Source organism: Chlamydotis macqueenii, chromosome 8 (assembly GCF_036417535.1).
Source record: "Chlamydotis macqueenii isolate bChlMac1 chromosome 8, bChlMac1.mat, whole genome shotgun sequence".
In the NCBI taxonomy this organism is placed as follows: Eukaryota; Metazoa; Chordata; class Aves; order Otidiformes; family Otididae; genus Chlamydotis; species Chlamydotis macqueenii.
In genome coordinates, this window is record NC_141563.1 from 14,639,142 (window position 1) to 14,662,166 (window position 23,025).

At 36.7% G+C, this 23,025-nt stretch overlaps 1 protein-coding gene across 2 annotated transcripts in view; it reads left to right on the plus strand.

Annotated features, from left to right (window-relative positions):
* DNM3 (dynamin 3) overlaps nt 1–23,025 on the plus strand; it is a 171,514-nt gene that overhangs the window by 45,622 nt on the left and 102,867 nt on the right. For both annotated transcript variants that reach the window (XM_086753240.1, XM_086753241.1), the window contains one exon: nt 6,589–6,702. In XM_086753240.1, coding sequence (XP_086609366.1) covers nt 6,589–6,702 — 114 coding nt within the window. The remainder of the gene's footprint in view (nt 1–6,588; nt 6,703–23,025) is intronic.

Consider the following 23,025-nt stretch of genomic DNA (forward strand, 5'->3'; position numbering starts at 1 on the left):
GGGCAAAGTTTGTCTTTAACTCATTGGTTTGTTGAATACTTGCTACTAAAATACTTAACATGAAACTGTCTTGTCTGTAACATTTCCTCAACAAAGTGTAATTGCAGTTCATCATTTAACTGCTACTAACCTGCTGTTACAAGTATGAACTAGTATAACTTAATGTTATAGAAAACATTGTATAAAATTAATATTTTATAGTTTGTTGAGTTTCTCAAACTAAAATGACTAATTGATGTTTATTTTATTATATAACTGGAAAGCAGTATTTATCTGTTTTAAGTGCCTTTATTCATAGGAAACCTCTTTTTGAAAGATGGGCAAATAAGTTTCTGGTAACTGAAAGGAAACATTAGCTATTGCTTAAATGAACATGCTGGTTTTGGGTACAGGTACTGTTCCTGGTATTTTGTTTATACACAGGAATTACTTCTGATAGAACAAGTGAGTTTTATTAATAGATTTAGAAATACTTAAGGCCTTTTTAGCATTCTTTTCATAGCACCAGGAGGATCGATATATCATAGACAGACTCCTTTCTAACACTTCCACCTCATGAGTGAATAAATATGTGAATGCCTTTAATATTACTAATTAGAATTAATTGTCTAAACAGCAGTTAATTTTACAACAAGTTACTCCTGGTTCAGTGATGGTTAGGTGTAAGAAGTGTATCCTTTTATTGTCTACATTCTTTGATGAAAGAATCATCAAAGATGATGAAAACATCATCTATGATGAAAACATACACATTTTTGCAGTTTGTTGCCACATCATTAAATTATATTTGTTATAATTTCAAGCAAACTTAAACTAATATTCAACAAAGGAAAAAGGACTAGGCAGCACTGATTCTGAGAGGAGTTGAACTGAATCTCTTGAGAGACCAAGTTCATGAAGTTTTCCCAAAATAGTGGGATGCTCATTTGCAATCCACTGCTTTTCTTTTTTGTAGCTTGCTTTGAACTGGAATAATGCAGATAACTATTAACTATTTCTGTGTGTCTTGGAAATAAGATAAGTGCAGCAATATTGCATTTTTGGAAGAAGTGTAATACCAATTCTTCTTAACATGTTTTTGCTCCTTTTTCCTCTACTACTAATTTATCCTCTCACGCTTAATCTTTGGCCTTTTTCGTTTGTCTTTTCTTTGCTACCGCCTGAGGTTTTGACCTGACTCCACAAAGTTTCTTTTTAAGCCACAGGTTAGTCTGTCTTCTAATTGACTTGAAGTAATCAGTGTAATGCTTGGTTTTACACCGCGCACTAGCAAATTCTGGTTCCTGAAAGCTGACTCACTCTTAACTGTGTATTTTGTGTGTTGAGATTTGTTTTGGTGACTAAAATTTAGTGTTTAAAGCTCCCCTTCATGATAAACCTTTTGAAGATGAAGGTATCATTGCTCCATGTGCCCAATTGATACTCTGTGTGTGAGAATGCAAGATTATAGAGGATTACATATAATTTGAAATTCCTGTTTTGTGTTTTACTTCTGCAGCAAAATCTGCTGCTGTGCTTGAAGTAGCCTCTGTAATTGGAGAAAAGGCTTAATCTGAACTATGAGATTGCAGTGACTGTCCAAATGCTTTTTGGGTTCGAAAGCTTTGTTTTACTTGCCTCTTTACAACATTATGCCAGCAATCTGATGCTTTTGTTTTGGATACAAGTAGTATTCAGCCCCCATTAGTTGGCCTGAAGTATTGTGCTAATAAGTAACTTTTTCCCTAGTAACCCCTTTCTTCTTTTTTTTTTTTTTTTCTTTTTAATCCTGCTTTGTAGCATACTTTGGTTCTTTTCTTCAGATATACTTAAATCCTGTTACCTTGCGTGACCTAGGAAAAAAAATGATTACAGAATCTTTTTAAGCAAGTAGATGGAAATGGAAGCTTGTGCCTTGTTCAATGAGGTGGTCAGGAAAAATCATGCGAAGGCTGTTCTGTTAAGAAATGCCGGTGTTTCTGTAAAAGAGGTGGTACCCACAGACAACCACATGATGCTAAATTTTGAAATATCCTTCAATGAGACCTGCTGCTGTTGAATTTTCACCTTATCAAAACTAGAGAAGTATTGCTGTTCTAAGTGGCCTTTAGCTATACCTGTTTTTTAGGTTAACCTTCCTTCATGATTGATTTAATCACCTCAATCTTTGTTTAAGTATATTTAGAAGCGTATTTCAGTTTTTCACTACTGAGTGCTTTCCTCCAGTAAAGACTACTTTTTTTTTTTTTTTGAAGTAGACATGTATTTAGGACTTAAGCCACTCTGATTATTTTAAAATTATCTGATATATTGTGCAGTGATTTTTGGGGAAGCAGTGTCACAAGATCTCATTGGTGTTCAGTATCCGAACAGACCTGATCAGTTTATGCTCTGACATTTGGCAAATTACAGTGAAATACTGTATTAGATTTCCTCTCTAATCTGGAGTTCCTTTTTAGCCTCTGTAGTGCAAGAATATTTGTATTTGAACACAAAGAACCAATAGCTTGTAAGGATGCCTCACAGAGAAGTTCTTGCAATTTTTGTTCTCTCAATGTGCTTACTATTTGGTAACATATGCACTGCCGAGAGTTGTGTTGTACATTCAAAATTATTTCATTGGAGTCATGTAAAATAACTTAATAGCAGCATTTGTTGAGTTAACAAAACTCTCTGCTTGTATTGTTGCGGAAGTAGCCAGTGTCATGATTTTCACACTTGTATTTCTGTCTGTCCAGCCAATTTCACTTATCTCAAAATTATCTTTCAAATACTTCTTTTAAAGAAATTGAATGCTTTCTGATTCTTTAATGTATTTCTTTTACAAAAACCTTATTTGATTTAATGTAATGAATAAGTCATGCAACAATACATAAAATGTACCTATTGTGTCAAATCCTGCTTTCCTGTTTATCCCTGAAGTGGTGTAGAATAAGGACAACAGATATGACTTGGGTTTTGTGCAGCTGAACTATCAGAAAATGACTTCCTTCTAGCCTGTTCATGTGCATTCATACCCTTTGAGTTTCATTTTTCAGACAACGAGATTAGATATCAGGACTCTGAAGGAAGGAACTGTGTCATCTCTTGTTCGTCCTGTACTTGGAGTCCAACTACCGGTCAGAATATTGTCGTCTTTAGCTTCTGGCAACGCCCATATTTTTCACCTTCCTGAAGTTCATAACTCATGTCACTAATATCCGGTTTGTACAGAGTGACATTTAGAAATATGACAGAAAATATTGAAATGGATCTCTTAGGTCCAAACCAACCAGAAAATGAACATTTTTCAAGCTGAAGTAGTGTACAACATAGCTAATACAATAGTTTAAAAAAAAACCAATGCCCCCGTCAGAGGAATTTTTAACTTCAAAAGTCTCTTTGAAAATTTTTGCTGCTTGTTGCCCATGGAAGGACACTTATTTCTAAAGTATAGCTTGAGGGTTTTTTTTAGAAATTGTCTGGAGTCTAACATGTAATTCAGCTTCTCTGAAAAGTAAAACTATGTTGTTTAATCTCACTTTGTTTTGCACTTACATCTTGATCCGACACCTCCTGACCCCAACACTGGTACTGAGTATCTTGAAAGTGTAGCTTTCATAGTTAACAAAATGTGCATGGGAAACGGGAACAATTCAATGAAAAGAACTGGAGGCTTAGCACACTAAGCTCATCTTCTCTCTCGATGGCTCTTGGAACCGCTTCCAAGTATTTTAGATAATTATGATCTGTTGTAGTGTCCGGGATATTTCAGAGAACACAATACCCTGTTTTCCCAGAGAGGTATAGATAAGCAGGTCTAGAAATTTGTGCATGAAAAAAAAAGTACCCAAGATACTGCTATAGCTTGGTGCCCTGCTCTTCATGCAGTGTTGTGTGGGGATGACAGCTGGATCTAATCCTCAGCACACAGGATTTTTGAGGAAATAGCTGCCAAATTCCTTCCTTTACAAGACAGTGACCAATGTTTGTATTAGCAAGTCAGCTTGTTTCTGTCCACACCCAGTGGTGGTTATGCATCTATGGGGAGACGTGTTGGACTGGAGCAAGACAGTCTTTTGGAGCTGTGCAACTAATGTAGTTTCTACATTATGTGTTAAAAGCTTCATTACTTCTTAAATGGCTTGTATAGTTTAGATTTTAAAATTTTGGCTTGGTCTGTTCTGAGACCTCTATCACAAATACATTCTTCTGAAATTGAGGAAATTTAACTCTATTAACATGCTACAAAGCCTACGGTAATGATGAGAGAAAACACTGAGTGGAGTGAGCAGAGAGTGCTACTTCCCTTCTCTTTTAAGCGCTCATCACCTGTAAGGTTCTTGAACATGCTACACAGGTGTTTCTCACTGGTGTGCTTCCAGAAACCACCTCTTTATCCCCACTGTGACATCTGTCTTAAAATCTTTTACTCTCTCTAAGATGTGTGTCCAAATCAGTTTTCAGTAGTGTGCTTGCCTGGCTGCCTCTGCTTTCCTGTATGCGGATATGTGCTTTATAGGGAGCACCAAAGCATTTTCAATTGCAGACAGTGTGGTTCACCAGCATTTTCTCTCATAGCCTCTTATTTCAGTTTCTTTATAAGATGGCAATAACTACCTTTGCATATTTGCTGTGAAGTATTTAGTCTGCTGTACAAATATAGCTCTGCTTGATGCGGAGCTAAGTTCAAGTGGTTACAGAACCTTAATTTCCTGGATTTTTCCTAAAATTTCTTCCATTTGCATTTGTGTAGTTCCGGACAGAAAAATGGTTGGTTCCACAACTTGTTCTGTGGTAGCTGCCTGAAGGCCAGTACACTGGCTATATATGCATGTTGCTTGTTTCCTGTTAAAAGTTTACTTCAATAAACAAATAAAATGAGGATATGGATAATCAAGTTTTTATCAGTTTCCCTTAACTTGCACTTGGACAAGCATTCCATATCTATGTGTAAACAATAGTTGCCCCCTCTCCACTTTTTCCCGCCCTCAATGAACATGAGTATTAAAAATAAAGACAAACTTCTGCAGAAACCTTTGTATACAGGCTATTCTATCCAGTCTGTGCAGGCCACACCCGTGAGTCTCTACGGGAGTCATGTCCAGTTCTCTCATAGCTTACCCAGTCTTCAGAACCAAATCAGTGTTTTCTTAGCAATTTTCTTACAGGCTGAATACTCATAGACTGTTTTTGTATCTTCAGTGAGGTTCTTACTACTTTGAAATGAAATTGATACTCTTAGATTATGCATATTATAGTACAGTACTGTTACCAGCTTTTCAGGTGCAACTTCTGATCTCTTTCTTTGGTTTGGTTATCAAATGCAACTTTCTTCTTTGCTCTGTGGAATACCAAAGCTGGTTTCTTCAGGGAGCTTACATTAACATGCATGCTGAATGGGAGGGAATTCTGATTCTGAAACTTTTATAGATGACAAGGAATAGATACTGAGCAATGTTTTTTTCTCAGGTTGTCTGTTGGTTGGAGTTACTAGTCTTGTAAAGCCCTATGAGAGTAATGTCACAGTCTCATGTGTTTCCCTAGAAGCAAAAGGAAACACATGCTTGATCACACAGGTCCATGCTTGCGGAACTTATTGAGGGAATTCTGAAGGGCTTATCTGAGCGCTACTTCTTTCTATCTCAGTATTTCATAGGCAAGTAAAGGGTGTTGCTGTGGTGAGAAACAGAGTAGGTGAGGTTCCCTGCATCCATGTGACTGGGAGAGTTCTGTTGTCTTGTTCAGAGTATGATAGGAAGGAACATTCGCTTTCTCATATGTATTGGAAAAGAATAAACATTCCAATAAAATTGGAAGTTTCTATCTATATGATCCATAAACCAGTTCTCAGGGCCATTCTCTCTTTCACCTCTGGATTTCTCATTCCTTTTAAGTTTTCTTTTGTCCCTCTTCCTCTTTGCTTGATGTAGCTTCCTGCCCTTAGTATTTACAGGTATGCTTTCCCATCTGTTCTTTCATCTTTGGCTTGTATCTATTTTATAAAGTTCTTCTTTACCCATTTTCCATCTGACTTTTATTACTCCCTTAGTTGTTATTTTCCCTCTTGTCTTTTTCTCTTCTACATTATTAGAGGAAAATAACTCTCATGTGCCTCTTAATTTCAAATTAATTGTAGAAGACCTCTCTTCTTTGTCACTTGATTCAACCCCTTCTGAAAATACACAACACGTGCCAGAAACTAGGTGCTGTTTCTAGTGTTCAACTTTACAAATGGCTTGAACAGTTAGACTAGAACAGTCAGAGCAGTCATATATAAGTTATGGGTTTTTTTAGAATGTGTTATTATCCAGCAAATAAATATCTTCATTTTACATGATCCTTTGTTCATTCCTACTTGCTGTAAGTACAACACAATAATACTTGGACTTCTCTCTTTCTCCAACCTTTTGACTGAAAACAATATATCCACTTTATGTTACTTTTTTTTTTTTTTTTCTTGAATGATAGGAACATGCAAAATACCTGTTTTCAATTTGCCAGAGACTGAAAAAATGCACCTGTTCTTGTTTTGTTTAGCAAATCTTTATTTAAAAGAATTAAAGCAGCAGCAGAATTATGTCAAGTAGGTAATGAACTAAACTTGTGCCTGACTGCACCTCTGCACAGGTCATCCGGAAAGGCTGGCTGACTATCAACAATATTGGCATCATGAAAGGAGGATCCAAGGAGTATTGGTTCGTTCTAACCGCAGAAAGCTTGTCCTGGTATAAAGATGATGAGGTAAGGAATGAAGACCTTTTTTTTTTACTGGGGAAAAAAGCAGTATTTATTCAGTCTTCTGCTATCAGCTTAAAATACTAAATCAGTGTACAGACTTGAACTGAAAGAATGTTTTCAGGTTTTACCTGTGTCTTTTAAATTTTCTGGTTTTGATTCATGGCAAATGCTGACACTCTAAGACTTCTGTTGAAATGCTGATATCATAAAGATAGGATGTTGTGTGGGGTGTTTCTGTTTGGTTTTTGTTTTACTTTTTCTCTCTTCCTGTTGTTTCCACACATTGGTCCAAAATGTTTTGGAATGTCCTGGTTATTGTCCTATGCCTATGCCTGACTGATCTTACACATCTACTGTAAGTTGATCATAAATTGTCTGGGTAAAGTCACTCCTAAAAGTAACTACAGCAATTGATGTAATGATAACAATTGTTCTCCAGTCTTATATTCTGAGAGGCTGAAAAGCCTGTCTGCAGAATTCTGTAGGTGGCTGGTATAGATTTTGAAATTTGCTACTGAAAAATCCAAAAAATGCACCTGGGTAAGAAATGTCTCTGCGGACCAGTAAATCTGAGGTGAGTAATATGAGAACTGGAAAAAGCATTTCTATGATAAACGGGACATTCAGTTACTCACTTTATTGAATATGTTGTTAGGCAGCTTTGGGAACCAATTTTTTGCTTGTCTGTTCTGTTTAATTATTTTTTTCAACAATGTTGAAAAAAAACCAAAAAACTCAGCAGCAGTTCTGTTGTTAATTTTTGAAAGTTAAAATGGGTTTGTTATGCGCGCTATCAGCTTTACAGTAAAGCCCTTGTGGTTTTTTTTTTAAAGATTGGTATTGATTTCCATAGAAAAATTGGGCTACTTTAAAAAAAAAAATCCTGTTAGTTTCTGGTTTTTTTTTTTAGTTCGTAGATTAAATGTTTTCAACAAGAATTTAGTGATTTTTAGGGTGAACCGGTTCATTGGATGGAAGAGGACAGGTAAAGAGAGAGTTTAAAATGAGCTCTAAAACATCACTTAATCTTTCCATCTTATTCTAACTAATAATCAAAACACTGGCTTACCCCAACAAAACAGGCAGCTGATTGATGGGGACTGTGCAGACAATTTATATTCTATTTAAGCTAATTTAGTGTTTTACTTCAGTGGATTTTCTAGAACCACTGTGGAGAGGTCCTGCAATGCATGTACCTAAGACAGAGCTCTGCTGAGTCCTGTGAATCCAGAATCTGGTACTTGTCATAGGTAGCTACTTGAGTAATACTGCTTATGGTGGCAACTGCACTGGGTAGTAGTGTTTTTTTCCCTGAGTCAGTAGCCATTTTGGGATAAACCTTAAGACTGACAGACAAACTAGGTTAAATCTGAGGATTTTGCCTCTTGCCCTTTTATTTAAGTTTTGAAGGGATTCACATGTATTTACTGTAACAGGAAGATGAGTGCATGTCAGACAGAGGAGAGGAGCCAAGTACTAGATGTCAAGAAGGGGAAGTTTTATTCCCAGATTACGGAAATATAATTTGAAGTATTTTACTACAATGACACAAAAATGAATTATAAATAAATGCAAAGGTGCCTTTATGAACTTGAAAATTTGAAGCTGTCAGTTTTTGTGATCTATCTATCTTGAAGCTACTAGAACTTGTCTTAGATTAGGTACTAGTAATGGTAACTAAAATTAGTGTTGTGGTGACATTAACATCTCTTGCTATGTTCTGTCTCAAGGACTTGGAGATGCATCTAGGATGTGCTGTGGCAATTTTTGAGGTAGTTTTGGTGTTGCTTTTTTGAGTCTGATCTTCTAGTGTGCAATATCAAAATTCCTGAAAATATTTCTAGAATGTATTCTGCTGTGTACCTTTAAAAATAAATTGTTTTGATAGTGTGCTAGAGAGCATCACCTGTGAATCTCAGAATAGTACATGGATGGAATTGGCCACTGTCTGATTTCCACACACGTATTTAAAAATAATATCTTTTAATTATCATACAATTGTGTTTTGAGAGTAATGAAAATACCAGTAATTCATTCAAGCCAATGTGGGAGATCACTCAGAAATTTCTTAGAGTGGCAAGAGAAGCTAAGAGCATAGTATTCCATGCTTTGCTGGTGCAAGAAGTTCCTCCTTAAGTACAGTTATGTTGTTATTTATTTATTTATTTATTTTTACTGGACCTTTCTCAGTAGGATCTAAAAATTAGTAAGCTCTATTTTTATATACTTTCTGAAGATTATCAAAGCCTCAGCTTGACCATTGGGTTAGTCAAAGGACTAGTGACTTGTTTCAGAAACAAAACTACCGACTTCTGAAAATAAAGAAGCAAATGTTTGATCTCCTGGCTGAATTCCAATTTTTATAATTACATTTCTTCTCTTTTTAAAATGTTCTCCTCACTTTCAGCTTAGTTTGGTAGTTGTCACATCCTGTTCTTAGATCATTATTGAAATGGCTGCGTGCTGTTGTATTTCCACCCTGGTAAGATATGTAGTCTTCAGTGATGTGTGAAGTGATACCCATGTTTATGTGTCTGGACTGTGCCCAGGCTCAGTATGGCTGTGCACGCTGTGAGGTCGTAGGGAGTTCAGATTCCCCATGCCTCCCACTCGGGCCGGTCACTTCTGCAGTCCTTGCACGGTTGCAAGAGCCTCTCCGTCACAACTGGGGAAGACGCAGAAAGTCAGGTCTCGCCATCGTTTTCCTGCTACAGCAATGAGTTCGTTCCCCCTGCGCCTCTACCCGTGTGTAAGGAATGTTATAGCAGCTTGCGTACCAGTGAGCTCTGACAATGTAATTTACAAAGCTCGAGTGCTTGCTAGGACCTCTGGGGCTGTGTACCCCCTCTAGTGTAAGCTGAGCCCATTTTCTGTAGTCTGGAATTTACTCTGAGATGAAAATCACTCTCTAAATGCAAGTGATTGCTTGCTAGTGCCATTAGAAAGATGTAAATAATTTCCTTTATTTCTGAGCTGCAGCTTTTATAAGTGCATTCCACACTGGAATGCATTTTGAAGTTAGTTACTTTGGCAAAAGATTTCAAAATTTTTTGTATGATATCAGTATTACAAAAGAAACCATTGGTTTCTTGACGTGGTTTTGTTACTGCTCAAACATACAACTGGATTGTATTCCTGATGAAATGGGAATCGGTGCCTAAGAATGCGTTTTAGGCGTATAATTATGGAAATACCAAGTTGATGTTTGAACAGTGTGGGTAAAGCAGTTGAAGTATCAGTTATGTGAATACTGATCTGGATTAGTTTTTGATCCTGCAAACGGTTGCTTGTGTTCATAACTTTACTGCGTGACTAGTATCAGACTGGGCTTTTCCACTTGCTTAAAATCAAGCAAGGAAAATACCATGTACCACTTCGAGGCTGTTGTAAATAAGTGCAAGATTAGCACATTCATTGGCCTCACAAACAATAGTTTTATAGCGTATTCCATATAATACTAGCTAAAGTATTATAAGGCATCCCTACACAAAAAAAAAAAAAACAAATCTGAGCATTTTAGCTCTCAGTTGTTACTGCTTTGTTAAGTAGCACAAAAAGCTGTTGGCTTTTGTGCTAAGGTTAATTTGAGAGTCAACCTGCAAATTTGAAGTTTGTGAATTAACCACTCCTACATTAGGATAAAATGGACTTTGGGAATGTGAAGCACCGTTCTAGCTTGTGAATCAAAAAGCTTTTTGTTGTAAACAAAAGGATGCCATTTGTGAAATGGTGTAGCATTTTTACAGGGCGTGGTCAAAGGATGTGATTTTTTTATTCTTTCTGAAGCATCCAGAGATTTCACTGGCATTATTGGTGTGTAAAGGATGCCAAGCTGGGCTCTAGCAGAAGAACTTCTAAAAATGTGAAATTTACATTTACTGGAAAAATACCCTTTAAACTTATTTCCAAATAAAATATTTCCATTCTGTTTCACTAGGAAAATGTAGTATTATCAACATCCAGTGACAGATGCAGTTTGTATTATAGTTTCACAGTTTATTCCCGATTGTAAAATTCAGTGTGATTTGAGAGGGAGATATGAAAATAAGTGAGGAGGTACGAGAGTGGAAAGGGGAGAAGTTACTCTAAGGTCTAACATTGTGTCTGCAGAATTAACTTGCCACACAACAAGCTGCTCTCAGATTCTATGGCTAGCAGGAATGTTAGTGATTTTTATACTGACAATAATCTAAGAACACGAGTTGCTCCAGTTATGCCTGAGAAGTAAAGGGGGGGATGAAACAGACAATGGTGCCGCAAAGCTGCGTATAAATAAAACTTATTGTTAGTGAGTTAATGAGAACAACTAGGAAAAGAGTACTATAGGAAGCACAGTAAAAATTTCAGCAGTGGGTTTTATTGTATTTTATAGGCAGTGTTGGTTTGACTCTAGGTGGTTGCAGTACGCGGCTTGGTTACTGACCGGCCGTCTGAGATCCAGAGTGACTCTTGGCTGGAGCTGTTGGTGAAGATGCCCTGGTGTGTCAGAGCGGTTTCCCACTGGCGGCTGTCCCTCAGGCTGGGTTGTCATGCGACTGCCTGTCTGTGCCTGCTGTACAGGTGAGAGGATGTTCTGCACAGCAAGTGTAGACAGGCAGACACATGACAACTCCGTCCAGCCAGTCCCTTGGAGCCATCACCGCTGGTGTGCAACAGTTTGTACCATTCCGGTTTGGGGGGCTTTGAGGGGGAACACACATAACAGAATTAAACTTTAAAACATTGGGAGCTGTAGAACAGGAACAGAAATTGACTTTATTCGGGAAAGAAGCATTTTGGTACATCAGTTATCATTCTGGTGACGTATACCAGAGATGTGATTTCAACAGACTGGTCACACTGAACATTTGGAAAAACAAGGAGGACTGAAGCCATGGTTTATTTTGTATGCAATTCATACATGATTTTGCCTGCATATTGTACTCACACATAGTAATTTAACCAGATGTTTTTACTCTTCTTGGAAGCACAGAAATACTAAAGTTCAAGATAAAGGATATGTTTATACAGTACATATTTTCTAGAAGCAGATAAGTACAATAATCTTGCATGTTAAAAATAAAAATCTTTTCTGTATAAATGGAGGCAATCATTTGCACATTAACCCAGTTAAAGGGAATGTGCTCAAAAGAAAGCTGGTTGCATTTTGTATCTATTTTGCTAATATGTTAAAGCTACACATGACATTTCTTTAGTATTTTGCTTTGCATATTATTTAAATTTAGCTTTCTATCAAAATCTGTACTTTGTAAGAAAACAAAATAACTTTGTAGAGCTTCAGTAAGTTTTTCAGTTAAACATAGGCTATGCTATAGATCAAAAGCATGCAAATAGCATAATTTCACATCACAAGATGTGCTGCTTTGCTAAACTTTCTTGTATATAAAATACACACAGTGACTGTAATCCAATTTTGCAGTGACATTTGCAACATCACCGGGGTGTTATTTCAAAAGGTATAAAACACATTGGAAGCTTAAAAGGGGAAAAGCCAAATTGTATTACTTTTTTTTATACAGATTAAATGGTTCTGGTTTATAGTGGTGTTCCTAAATCAGAGTTGCTCGCTAGTGCCACCATAGGTAAGCAACAAACTCATGCTTTCAAACCCTTCTCAAACATATCCCATACGGAATAGTAGCAATACAATTTTAAGTTCCATCCTGAAGACTGATAATAAAAGGGTTGAATTTAACAAAAAGCTAAAGGTAGGGATAGCGTTGAGGTTTTAAATGAGACTAATAATAAATTAGTATGTAAATATTCAGGTGTTCTAGCTCTAATAATTATTCTGCTATAAAGAAAAAAGATATATTTTTTGCTATTTTTGCTAATATACAAGTTGAAGTGTACAAACTAAGTTTATCAATCGTAGGTATAAAATTTTCCTTGAACCTAACAAGGTGGAATAAGATGTCTTAAAAAAATGGATCATAAATCACAAAACATAACTGGCTAATTCAGATTATTCAATGTCTTGGAATTAATTTTTCATGTCTTACTTTGACTTTACAATATGCTTACTTAATTTTTTTGTAGCTCTAAGTAAAATTTTAAATGTGCGCTTTAAGTTGGCATGTCTTCCTACCCGTTTGACCACTTTAAAGAAAGACAAAAGTGGCAAATTATAAGTACTTTAAAAATAAATATAAACATTGCTTGTTTTATAGATTTCATCAAATTTAATAGCTGCATTGAGTTGTTAAAGAAATCAAAGTTCTTTAGTCTGGCAGAAAATTAGGTCTCAATTTCTACGTTATGAATCCTTCTTGAAATAGCATAGAGTTGTACAGTAAAATTCATTGCCAACCTATAATATAAAAGGACTGGAAGAAATAAAGTATGCATTTTAATTAACAGGATTTTTATTAACAGCTATCAGGGAAGTTGTGGTGGGAGTAAAAGCTGTAAGTGGGAAGAATGTGCGGTCTTTCTAATAACTGTACACAAGGAGAAATCATCAAAGAATCAGCAAAAAGCTTTACATCTTGAATTAAGGCAAATTTATTTTCCTTTCAGTTAGTTAATGGGTGGTACTAATGACTGGATAGTTATCTCCACTTGATTCTTATTTCAAAACTGAATTCTTGAAATTGTAGTTGATTTTCTAAAAGGGCTTAACATTTTTGCGTGCTCTATCTGGTTGACTCATTGAGTCAGTAAAGGGTTTGAGACCATTTTAGAATACTCAAAATAAAAAATAATCTCATGATTACCAATATTGTATTTACAGAAATCTGTCTTAAGGATCTGATTTTAAATATTGGTAGCTTGGAAATTGAATTGAGAATTGTATTCTCTCCAACTGTGATCAGGACCCTTTATTTAAGGGCAGGTTGTTATTTTTAGATACTATTTTGCAATGCAGAGTAAAATGCCGTACAGAAGTACAGTAGCATTATTCAGGAAAGTTTCATTCTTCACTGGGGCATTTCCTGTCTTTTTGTAGATTTAAAACTGACCCTTAATATTACTTCAAATTGGATTTCTTTCTTTTTTAAAATCAAGTACAATTCAGGAAGCAAAGCTTTTTGCAAGTAAAACTAAAGTTATGCTCTTGATTAAAATTTATTATTTAAAACGCCCACACACTAATATTATTTTTTTTTTTAATTTTCCAATCTGCTTAACAGATTTTGATTAAAAGATTGTGATAATTTAAGAGTCTATTTAGAAATTTGGCATTTTTATCCAAGTATTTTGCTGTTTTGATTGTAATATTTTCCATACAGCAATGATACTTGGGTGGTCTCCAGAAATGTCTGCGGACGCACAGTTATAGTACAGGAAGGGGCCAAGGAGTGTGGAGAGGATAGCAGTGTCTTTTAGTCTTCTGAAAATACAGACACATTAAATAGCTCTGATAACGGTAATACAGAAGACAACATGCAACTTCATGGCAAGGCAGAAAAATGTCAAATGGCTTTTTTTTTTATTAAAGTAACTTTTTTACATTTGGATGCTTATTTGATCTATATTTATTTCTGTAAAGATAAGTGACTTTCTCCCACCCTTCTTTGCTTTTTTCCTTTTTTTTAACTATTAAAGGAATATATAGAAAATGTTTGAAATATTTTCTTCTTGTTCCCTAATTATTTTGTTGCGTGTACTAAAAAAAAAATTAAGCTTCTTAAAGATGAAAGAAAGTCCATTATATTGAAACACTCACCTATTTAAATGTTCGTACAAGCTTTAATTTGTTTTTCCTGTTTTTGTGCATTTTATGTTAATATGAACTGCATAATTCAGTTCATACTACAGGCTTAAGCATTGGTATCGTCCTGGTTTTACAGAACTCTCACCATGCTTTAGTATGCACTGGATGCTGCTAATTTTTTTTAGTAATTGCGTAAAGTAATGCTTGATTTTTTTTTTGTTTTTTTTTTTCTCTTGAAATATTTTTATAAAACTGTCTTGTGTTTGTTGACATGCATATTTAAAACCTCTTGTTTTCTAACTACAGAAATCTTTTCTGTGTGATTATGATCAACTAGGACTTGTTTCAACTAAAACAGCACTGGTTTAAGAACCATAGAATCACTTAATTCACTTTGAAAATGTTTTGATTACTGTGCCGAAGTAGTTATACTTCCTTATTCATTCTTAACAATACAGGCTTTCTTTCTGTATCTGTTGCTTTACACGCTGCATTTCCCCCTCCACCCCGCCTCCTTTCCAAGCCCCATGCCAAGGGGGCCTCCTAGATCTCAGCCTTATAGTCTAAAAATGTAACTTTGAAGAGTCAAGGGTGTATGGGAGGGGAATCGTTTCCTAAATCCAGAAGGGTCATTTGAAATAAAGATTAATGCAAATAGTGGACTAGAGATAAGAGAAGCACTAGTTCCATATGTTTTCATTGTCCTTGCTTATTTAGCAAAAGTTAACGCAGTCTCTCTTCAACAATATTTTCACCAAGAGCCTCTTATTCACAGTATATAACAATACTTCCTTCCTTAATTTCTAAATCAGAATTATTAAAAAATAGAAGTAGGTAGGTATGTAAGCACTAGATAGAAAAAAAAATTTGCAAATGTTCATACGCCCCTCAAAACCATAACTGAGCAAGTTCCTTAACAAGATTAAAAACATTTTTCTACCAATTAAACAAAACTGAAGTCATAAAACTTTTCAGATTTGCTATGCCTAAACCAGCAATCAGAGAGATCGAGAAATATTAATTCAAGTTTTAATATGGTTCCATTCCTTTAATTTCTTCCTGTCTCTTCACATTTTCTATTAATAACTATATTTAACTGTGTGTTGTAACTTCACTTTAAAGTAGAACGAGAATAAAAATTCAGCCTACTCATATTTTAATGGATTAAAACCCACTAATTTGATTCAAAAGATAATATTCCATGAAATAAAGGAAGAGAGAGAGGATAACCTATAAGTGTATATATCCATTTAAAAGGATTATTTTAGTCAAAATACAGAAGCTTTGATGGGAGGCTAAGGGAAATGACAGTGCTAGTTCTTGCTTCGTAGGCTTTAAGACAGTCAGTATAGACACAGTCACACTACTGCTACGCGACCTTCTGTCTCCAACAGGACTCCTATTGATTATTGAAGGAGCAATAAAAAAGGTAATAACGATATACATACTTCAAAAAAAATTGTACAGCATCAAGGCCGCCTAAAATATGACATGCATTTTGCAAAATTGACTGGTTATAATACTAATGGCTGCATATTTATGCTAATTCTTTTTATAGTACATCTATTCAAAGCCTTCCTGGCAATAATAAGCACCATATAGATGTTTTTTTTTTTTCCGGTTCCAGTAGTTTGTTACTAGTGTTAACTTTAGGGGAGCTGACTCTGGAGTTCAGCTGGTATCAAATTGCAGCCCAGACTTTTTGTATTATTTTGTCCGTGGGGATTTCATTCAGCCTGAGGGTTTTTTTTCCCCTACCAGGACAGCTGGAAATTCACCAAAGCAAACTTCTGCATTCGTTTACAAATTCCATTTTTATCAGTGGGATTCAGGACAAAGTAACTTATCATTTTGAATGTTAGAAGAAATATACATGAGAGTGGCAACAATCAATCGCTGCTGATCACTTATAGGCAATGGCCAGTCAGGTATCGGGATGGAAAACTGTTTGTTCTCTTTCTTTTTTTTTTTTTCTTTTTTTTTTTTTTATTATTATTATTTATTGGGTTTTTTTCCACCACATTCTGAGCTTTCAGAGCTAATATTTCCTGACAATCAAAGATTTTGTATTCTACACGGCAGAAGCCTAGCATGGAGCAGTGATAAATTTCCTAAGCTTTCCCTCCCAGTTTTCATTAGCATGTATAGCATAGGTTACTGGCAAAGAAGTTTCAGCTGCATATAAAAATCTAAGTACAGTTCTCCCAAAGGTTATATAATATATTTTACAATAATTTAAAATAATATTCATGCATTCTTTTCTGTTATTTTATTACTTTAAGAGAAAATAATTTCTTAAAATTGATCTTCAGATCATAGTTCACAACAGGAGCTATTCAGAATACATACTTCTAGCAAGCCTTTTCCGCATTAAAATAATTATATACGCCTTAAATATTTATATTGATTGCTACAAGTAAAAAAAAAAAAATTAAATTTACCTTTTTAGTTTGTGGGGAAAAAAAAGCTTTATTTTAAATTTAAAAAAAAAAAGAAAAAAGAAATGACCGACTTTAGCTCTACTCTTGTACACTTCTCTAGGTAGCATAGCTCTAGGCAATATACCTCTCTCATTTCTCGCACAGGTTTTAGGAAACTTTCACAGCTCCATCTTTCTTGCAGTGATGACTGGAGGAAGGGGGGAGGGGAGTCACCTAGGTTCGCCAGGTCATAGGCCAGGTGTTCTTCCAAAGTAGGCCTTACCAGAATGTCTTCCCCGCTTTATTCTGAAGTCCTCCTTTTTCACAGTGTCCCTTAGCGTTTCTTATTCCCTAGTGTGCAAAACCTGTGAAGAAAAATACTGTATATGAGATCTGAAAGGAGCAATGACTGTCTTCTCCTTGGCAATAGCAACTTGCGTCCCCAATAGTCCATGCCGCTGCTTTCCCTTGCCCAGTCTAACCAATGTGCAGACTACTGTACAACAGCATTGTCCTGAACAGGTAGTCTGAACACTGGGGCGACGGAGCAGGATCTCCGGACGCGTCTATTTATTTATTTTAAATCCTCTTTTAGTCTCGGGAAAAAACTGCCTTCCTGCATCACGGGTTGTGCTCGGCTCTCCCTCACACTCTGCAGCACTCACTGAAACACACTGAAGTGCTGTGATTTCCAGTCTTGACGTGGCACATTTGCAGCAGACTGGGGATCTGGCAATGAATTTAGGACCAGGAAAAGGGGGAGGGCTGGGCCTGAGAGTCCATATATGGGATGATGTCACCCTGGGGAGGTTTGGGTATGCACTGTGCCGCTGGTGAGACCGCTAGAATTGCCTGCTCTCAGACATGGGTCTGTGTATAAAATGGTACCAGATGTTTTAGTGTAATGTTAAGCAGTCATTTCATCTTCAGGCCAGATTTTTTTCTTCAACTGGGCAGGAAGTGGGCCCCAGTATGGAAAAGCTGTAAAAAGTCAAGATGTACAGTTTCACTGCAGCCAACAGAGAGCGAGTTAATGTAGACGCAGAATTTGCTGTTTTGTGAAGGCTGAAAAACTGAATTTATAAAAAGGATTCTGCTCAGGAAGCAAATGCAATAAGCCAGTGCTTATTTTCTTTCTTTTTAATGACTCTAGTTGTGCTTTTCTATTTTGGCATTTCAGACCAAGAAAAGGGCAAATAGGTTCATTTTTTCTTGGAACTGTCAGCGGCATGCAGGCTGCCGAGACTTGAACAGTAATTAGAGTTACTTCCTGAAAGTGAAGCCTCCATGAAAAGTCTGGAGAAATGTTCTTTGTCATAGCCTCTACATGAGTAATTAGTTCCACATGTGGCCTTCCTATTTCCCTTCAGCTATTTTGGCTGGCTGGTTGAATACTTTGCTATAGCTCAAGACTTAAAGAAGCTTTAAAGTTTTCATTTCAAGCATCCACTGTGAAAATAGCTATTTCTGGTGTCATAATAAATTGCTTCTGGTAGATCAGTGCTATTAGGCTTGGCATTTTTTTTCACTGGTAACCCTACTGGTCCCATCTTTCTTTTAATGGTGCTTGGTGGAATTATTCTACTAAATTTTATCTTTGATGTTTACCAGATCTATTGAATTTTGCCAAGTATGACTTTACCGTAGATTTTAAGATATTCTTCCCACAGGCAACTATCCTTGTTCTGTAAACTTTTTTCTTTGTTACTTGTGCTGTTGAATCTAAGTGTTGTATTGGGCTTTTGTTTTTGGTGGTTGGTTTGGTTTTTTTTCTTTTTTTTTTTTTCTTAATCTGCCTTAGCCTGTGGTCTAAAACAACAGCTAACATATCAAGTTATCTCTTCTGAAGTCAAACCTGGACATGACTGTGTATAGGTCTGTATATGCACTGTATGGAATTGTTGCCAGTTGCTCTTTTTCTGCCTAGAAATCTGAGGCAAATGTCATTATTGGAAGTACATTCTAAAAGGTAGATCTCCACCAACTTTCTGGACAGGATGGTATGTAAATTTCAATGTGTGCTGTGAGCTCTGGTGTCCTACATAACTTCTGTGTGATTCAATTCTTCCTAGGTGATGGCAGATTCTGTGAGAGCCGTAGCTCCTAGAGGCACGCACAGGGCAGACTGCAGAACTCTTAACTTCAGGGAGAATGAATGCAATAAACTTGGATGCTAGGGAAGCTGGAATCTGAATCTCAGGCCAATGAAAAGGAAAAGTGACCTTCAGGCTGCTTTGTGGTGGTGGCAGGCCAAGCACTGTTTGTCTGTTTCAGAATGTGCATCCGATTCTTCTGTTTGGATCAGAGTGGGCTAGCGTGTGTCCAAGCAGTGGTGAGTTTTCTTTTTTAATTAGCAAGACAGAGGTTTGAAGAAGCTGAAAGGAGAAGTTTAACATGCAGAGTGCTTGGCTTTCTTAGAAACAGCAGCACCACATCAGTGTGTAAGAGAAAGTGAGTTGGTGGGCAAGAGCTTTTGGAGCAAAACAGCAAGAGCTGTTGCAAAAGGGAAAGTAGAGCACACCATGGATGAACCAGGAGGTCTCCTCATCTGCATATCACTGCATGCGTAGGAGCTGACTTGTTTTTAATTATATTCCTACTTGGCAATTGCCTTGCGGAAGAAGAATCCGATTTTGGAAAGACTGAGTAGTGAGAGATTTTTGTGAGTGGGACCCTCAGTATAGTGGGTCAGATTTTCCCCAGTGAGCAACCGTTAGAGATTAATTGCTGCATGTGCCACCAAGAGCAAGAAATTATGTTCTCAAGAAAACAGTGTTCCGTGGATCTTCTTTCCATACCAGCAGAAGGGGAGATAGGTTGAATAAAATAGGAAGCAATGCATTAATGAGCCAAGCAGGCTTAGGGGCTGAGGGAAGTGAAGTTTTGAATCTTGCTGCTGAGTGCAGCAGCATTAGTCTGTGAATCTTTCCTGAGATGGTTAAATAGAACCAGAATAGCTCACCACATTGTGGCCTGGAAATTTGTTCCCTGTAAGTTTTGTTTCCTGGCAAAAGCAGAGCTTCAGAGGAACAGAGTACAAGAACAGAGTTTTTTTGGTTGTTCTAGGTGCCCAGAGAGATGCTAATGCCTTGTTGAGGAGAACCTCTAATACAGTGCGAAGCTATTCAGACCCCTTATGCATGTTTTCTTTCCTTCTGAAGGGCTGCTCAACTAGTTACACACATCTGTGTTCGACATTTAGACCCCAGCCCTACTTTTCCACTTGATTTCCATTTTGAAAGGAATAGGCTCAAAAAGCAATTGACATTTCCATTCCTTCTGATACCAAGTTCAGACTATAATTGAAATATTTGAAATCTTCCACTAAATAGCTCCCCAGCTATACTGTGGGATTTAAAACTGCTTCCGATCAACTTCTGAGGCTCTTGTTTAGCTGCTGTTTTTTAAATGGCAGGCTGCTTTCATGCTTGCAGTAATCTTGACTCGGAGAGTCGATAACAATAATAAATTGTTATCCAGAGCTTATCCTAAGTGCTGTCCAAAGGTGGTGATAAACTTTTATTTTTTTCATTAGTTTATCATCATGCTGACGTTTCTGTCATGTCTATGAACTCAGCCCAATTATTAAATTATTTTCCACAAGCCTAGAATATACTTTGATCTTTAACTTAGAGGAAGCTACGGATTTTGAAAAGTCCGACTTCTTCATTAACGCTTATTTGGAGGGCTACCATGAAAAAGAACATAGCTATATTTCTGCTTGATTATTTTCTTTTCCTGGCAGATGGTAGTGTAGTGCTGGGCCATTCTTCATGCTGAACAGGATGGGCATCTTTGAAATGGTCATGAAGTGTGTGGCTAGCACAGGAACTACACGCTTCTTGTTGTTTGTAAAACATTCTAGGCTGCATTTACAGTAAGGAATTGGCTGAATTGCTGCTAATTGCATTTTTACATTACAAAAAGTTATTGTAGAAAAGGATAATTGTAAATTTTGTATATCTACTTACTCTGCTTTCACTTGCCCTGTCTTTCTTTCCCTCCTCATCAGACGGATGCTTTAGTATGTTTTCTCTTCCACCTGCTCTGCAACCTTTCTCTCCCCAATCTCACTTTTCTGCTCTGCATATGTGCTTTGCCTCACACTTTGCTTGAGTTTGCAGGAGAGACATGAATGGGGAGAAAGTGGAGCTGGGAGGGGTCAGTCCAGCTATTTTGGACATCTAATAGAGTTGAAATTCATAACAACTAAGTTTAGGAGCCTGTATTTCCTTTATCTTCAGTGAGCAGGGGACATCTCAGCACCTCTGAGGTGGATACTTGTAGTTAGCCAGTGCTGATTTCTGTCCTTGCAGATGTGAGGAACGGAATAGGAGGTTCAGTATCAATGCAACTTTTCCTTACCTCCTGAGCAGTCTGGTTATTGGGCATTGCTTTGTGTTCTGTATTGTTCAGTATTTTTATTGCCGTTCTAGCCAGTGGTCAAAGTTTACCAATGCATAACTGGAAACGTTGGAAAATAACCAGAGTACCATAGAGCAGGAATTCTCATATACGGGTGACTTCGTGCTCACTGTGTATTTTCCAGCTTAAATTTTTTGTATGCACCGTGTATTTGAACATCTTAACTGATTTTTGGATAGTAAATTGGTTTCGAGGAGCCATGTATGCTCAGCACAGTGGTAACAAGTGATTATAATGACTGGCAATGTTTAGATTGCATATAGGTTATTTCATTCCTGCTAAAACAAATAGATGCTTTGTGGAATTGTTGTGGCCTAATGGGAGGTATTCTCTCTGCCTGTCATGTTTTTCTTCAGGAAAAGAACAGGATATGGAATAGCTTTGACATTTCCTTAGTCATTGCTTACTCATACACAACACACAATTAGTGGAGACGCAAAATTAGCTGAGCTAAGTTAATTTTCAGAGTGGTGGTGAAGAGCACGATATGCCCTGGATTAACACTGTCTTCTTTCTTGACTGCTGTGATCTCCTCGGGCTTTGTTTTAGCCCTGAAGCACGTTAGTGTTAAGCTTTTGGACCCTTTATAAAACCCAGATGTGCAACTGAATCAAGTGTTCTTTTTCCCCACTCAGACTCAAGTGATTCAGTCAGGTTACCACATCACTGGAAGATCATTCCTTCTCTCATAGAAGATGTCACTTCTGCTACGAAGTGATTGTTGTATTCAGTAAAGCGAAATAACTGGACAATAAAAGGAGATGAAGGGGAGTGAGTGTAGGGGCATGTTGTTTACTGCTTAACCAAAGCAAAGACACATAATGATAAACTTACGGGGTTTTTTTATTTCTTTTTTCATTCCTTTCTAGAAAAAAAAATATTTTTGAAAATAGAACTTCCTGGGTGATCAGAAATAGGTTATACTTTATAGAAATTTCTAGTTAAAAAATCCTGTGTCTTGTTGTGTTTAAACTGCTGTTTTTGTCTAATTAGAATTTGGGGTTTGATTTACCCCTCAAACATATTTTTATGAACATTCTTTCTTCTGCCCAACTGAGAGACAGTTTGTTGTTACTTTTGTGGTTTTTTTTCTGGCAAAATTTTGTTGCAGCTATTTCTATGTTTCAGTAACATAATACACTCTGGGGGCAGATCTTGGAGATCTTTGACTCTAACGAATACCAGTCACGTGACAGCAAATACATGATTTATTACTTTAGTATATTTTTGATAGTAATGCCTGGAGATTTTTTTTAGCGGGGGGAAGGGAGGTCAAGAAAGAGAAGGATGCAGTTGAAAGAAATTAGTGGCAAAGTGATGTTAACTCTCACCTAAGTTCAAGCCTGTGGTTTGCAATGCCAACATTGTGAATGATCCCAAAACAAAAACATCCATCCTTTTCACATTTAAGAATAGTCTCAAGGGAATTGTGTTGTAGAAGCAGATCTTAAAATGAACACCAGCAATATTGCTCAGGGCCTCTAAAACTGAAAGCCATTTCTTCTAGTATTTATTGTCTTTGGCAGAACTATTATCCTCTCTTTATATTAACTGCTGCATGAAGTGTCGTCTTTGTCTTGCCAAAACTTCTGTTCATAATACAATTTTTTCGTAGGTTGACTTGCTTTTGATAAAAACTTAACAATAACTAGTGAGATTCTTGAATGTGAAATCGAGAGTTACTTTCCTGAGGCTGAATATAGAAATCTGTCATTTGTGCCGTGCAGAGATGTATGCTCTAAGAAGAGGTGACTGTCAAAGAGCCTCAGTGACCTGTATTACTCCAGCTCCCTGAAAAGCTTTGAGAGTACCCACGTAACAGAA